The 3,688-nt window shown below is 46.1% G+C and overlaps 1 protein-coding gene across 1 annotated transcript; it reads left to right on the top strand.

Moving 5' to 3' along the window:
• The first annotated feature begins 234 nt into the window (after positions 1-234).
• On the top strand, positions 235-3,322 carry LOC133716243 (uncharacterized). The gene is made up of 3 exons (XM_062142961.1): positions 235-1,324; positions 1,773-1,957; positions 2,171-3,322. Exons 1-3 carry the CDS (start codon positions 235-237, stop codon positions 3,320-3,322), a joined length of 2,427 nt encoding a protein of 808 aa, XP_061998945.1.
• Positions 3,323-3,688: the final 366 nt, after the last annotated feature.

Here is a 3,688-nt window from a genome sequence, read left to right as displayed (position 1 = left end):
AATACTTACCGAGTGATGGCCCGTCTGCAGCGGATCCCCATTGTGTGCTCTCCGGTATTGGCAAAGTCATCGGGTATGTGTGAGTGTTAGGAGTCATTTAGGCCGCTAAGTCGTCTTAGGAACGTGAATACTTTTCTTGTAGTATTGACTTGGTTAATATGGACTTGTATTTGACTTATACTGTGTTTTAAGTGTTATACGTGTATTAACCAAGCATACTATACTTCATAGGTTATGGACATTCGGAGGGGTAGGCCTAGAAACCGTGGTGGTGCCAGAAGAGGAGGTAGAGGTGGTAACCGAATTAGGCGTATGGAGGATGTCTATGAGGAAGAGTTGGAGGTACCACATGTTGAGCAGCCGGTATTACCCGCGGGTGTGGGTGATGATCCCGGTCACTTGTTAGTGTTAGCAAAGGAAATTAACCGTTTGGGAGCAACCAAGTTTGGGGGAGGTACAGATCATATGGTTGCAGATCGGTGGATTGAGGATTTGCAGACCTACTTTGACTTGATTGACTGTAGTGAGATTGAGAAGAGAAAGCTAGCCGCCTTCATGCTCAAGGATGAGGCTAGAGTATGGTGGAATGTCACGCAGAGGAGTACTGATGTATCTACCTTGACTTGGGATGGCTTTGAGAGGTTGTTCAGAGAGAAGTACTTTCCAGCAGCAGTGAGGGAAAGGTTAGAGCGGGAGTTCCTTACATTGGTACAGGGGAAGATGACAGTGATTGAGTATGATGCAGAGTTCTCCAGGCTGTACAAGTATGTGAAGCAAATGGATGATGAGGATTTGGCTAAGAAGTTTCAACGAGGGTTGAGTCCTTGGATCGAGCGTGATGTGGCCATCTTAGAACTGAAAACGAGGAGGGAAATCTTGGCTAAGGCACAGATCATTGAACAGCAGAACCTGATTCGTAAAGAGAAGGAGTCAGCTGAGAGAGACTTCCAGGGAAAGGGAAAGGCAATGGCAGGGAGCAGTAGGTCCCAAGACTTCAGGGGTAGTTTCTGGAAGAAACAGAAGACTCAGTCCCAACATCATGCCCCAGTTAGGGCAGTAGCAGCTCCTCCTATTCAGGCTGTACCTATCAGACGGATGGCACCAGCAGCGCCTGTGAGGTGCTACAACTGTGGCGAGCAGGGCCACATCTCTCGTGTGTGTACGAAACCACGTGGCAGAGTATGCTACAGCTGTGGACAGACCGAACACCAGGCCAGGGAGTGTACCCGAAATCAGGGTAGGGTGCAGGGAAACCAGCAAAGGCAGCTACCACCTGTACCTGCTAGAATCTTTGCCATTGGTCAGGCAGGCACGGGGGTGGAAGGTACCTTATCTGTTTATAACTATCTTGCTAGAGTATTGTTTGATACGGGAGCCTCACACTCTTTCATATCTAGTTCAGTTGTGGAAGTGTTGGGTTTGATTTCCATGCCTCTTTTTAGATCATTATGTGTTACATCACCTCTCGGTGTGTCTCTTGAGCTGAATATGTTTTGTGATGATTGCCCTATTGGGATAGGTGGTAGAGAGTTCTTTGCTTCATTGATTGTGATTCCGGATCACACTTATGATGTGATTTTGGGTATGGATTGGTTGAGTCCGAACCATGCATTGATTGACTGCTTTAGGATGATTGTGTCCTTCCATATTCCTGGACAACCAGTGTTTCATTACCGTTGTCTGAAGTCCGACATTACCATGAGGGCAGGGATTTTGGCTCATATTGAGTCAGGGAGTAGTATTTCTGAGGTTACAGGGATTCCTGTATACAGAATATGCTGATGTGTTTAAGGAGATACCAGGGTTGCCTCCAAAAAGGGTAATGGACTTCTCCATTGATGTGATACCAGGTACTGCCCCGATATCGAAAGCACCCTATCGGATGGCTCCAGCTGAACTTCAGGAGTTGAAGGTTCAGATTGATGGATTACTGGCTCAAAGGTTCATACAGGCTAGTGTATCTCCTTGGGGTGCACCAGTGCTGTTTGTGAAGAAGAAGGATAATTCACTTCGATTATGTGTGGATTATCGGCAGCTAAACAAGGTAACCATCAAGAACAGGTACCCTTTACTAAGGATTGATGACTTATTCGATCAGCTTAGGGAGGCTACCGTATTCTCAAAGATTGATTTGAGATCTGGATATCACCAGTTAAGGGTGAAAGATGAGGATATCCCAAAGACGGCGTTCAGGACCAGGTATGGACATTATGAGTTCCTTGTCATGCCTTTTGGTCTCACTAATGCACCTGCAGCATTCATGGACTTGATGAACCGCACGTTCAGTATTTACTTGGATCAATTTGTGGTAGTGTTCGTTGACGACATCTTGATATATTCAAGGTCATCAGATGAGCATGAGAAGCATTTAAGAATTGTGCTACAGACGTTGAGAGAGAATAAATTGTTTGCCAAGTTTGAGAAGTGCGATTTCTGGCAGAAGGAAGTCAAGTTCCTTGGTCATGTGGTTTCGAAGGATGGAGTTTCTGTTGATCCTTCGAAGGTTGAAGCAGTGATGAGTTGGAGCCGCCCTACTACTGTTACTGAAATCCGTAGCTTCCTTGGATTGGCAGGGTACTACAGGCGCTTCATTGAGGGGTTTTCTAGTATCGCTTCAGCCTTGACTAAGTTGACAAGGAAGGACTCTCAATTTATATGGACGGATGAGTGTGAGAAGGCTTTCAACGAGCTGAAGACTAGGTTGACTACGGCTCCGGTCTTGACTATTCCTACCAGTGGTGGTGGTCTAGTTATCTACAGTGATGCATCTCATCAGGGTTTGGGGTGTGTGTTGATGCAGAATGGTGGTGTTGTTGCTTACGGCTCTAGACAGTTGAAGGTGCATGAACGGAACTATCCCACTCATGATCTAGAGTTGGCCGCAGTGGTGTTTGCCTTGAAGATTTGGAGACACTATCTATATGGTGAGAAATTCGAACTCTTTTCTGATCATAAGAGTTTGAAGTACCTATTCTCCCAGAAGGAGTTGAACATGAGGCAGAGGAGATGGATGGAGCTCATCAAAGACTATGATTTCACTTTGGAGTATCATCCCGGAAAGGCCAATGTAGTGGCTGATGCTTTGAGTAGGAAGCCTCAAGTAATCATGGCATCGCTCATGGTGCAGGAGTGGCTCATGTTGGAAGCAGCATCGAAGTTTGATCTTATGCCCGCTAGAGTTGGACATGAAATCCTTCTCGGAAGTATCACCTTACAGTCCACCTTGATTTCTAGGATCATTCAGGGTCAGACACTTGATGAGTTTGCCCAGGCGAGGATCGCAGAGATGACTGCTAATCTGAATGTGGAGGGCCCTTCTTAGTGGGCTATTAGGACAGATGGAGGGCTGAGATTTCGAGGGAGATTGTATGTCCCTAGTGTTGATAACCTTAAGGAGGAGATCATGCGGGAAGCTCATAGATCTCGATATACGATACATCCAGGGGGTACTAAAATGTATATGGACCTGCGAAGACAATTTTGGTGGTATGGAATGAAGAGAGATGTGGCGGAACATGTGTCAAAGTGTCTTACATGTCAGCGAGTGAAGGCAGAGCATCAGAGACCCGCAGGAATGCTGAAACCCTTACCAATTCCTGTATGGAAATGGGAAGATATCTCCATGGATTTTGTGACTGGATTGCCTAGGTCCAAACAAGGTTATGACTCAATTTGGGTAATTGTTGAC

The sequence above is a fragment of the Rosa rugosa genome, chromosome 6 (genome assembly GCF_958449725.1).
Source record: "Rosa rugosa chromosome 6, drRosRugo1.1, whole genome shotgun sequence".
Taxonomy (NCBI): domain Eukaryota; kingdom Viridiplantae; phylum Streptophyta; class Magnoliopsida; order Rosales; family Rosaceae; genus Rosa; species Rosa rugosa.
The sequence above is the reverse complement of the archived record's forward strand: the minus strand, read 5'-3'. Positions and strand labels throughout refer to the sequence as shown.

Bases quoted from the DNA above. Each gene is read 5' to 3' on its own strand.
- LOC133716243 (XM_062142961.1), top strand. From the start codon at position 235: ATGGACATTCGGAGGGGTAGGCCTAGAAACCGTGGTGGTGCCAGAAGA. The intron at 1,325-1,772 runs GTACCTTATCTG...TCCTGTATACAG, and splicing joins GGCAGGCACGGGGGTGGAAG to AATATGCTGATGTGTTTAAG. The intron at 1,958-2,170 runs GTATCTCCTTGG...GTGAAAGATGAG, and splicing joins AAAGGTTCATACAGGCTAGT to GATATCCCAAAGACGGCGTT.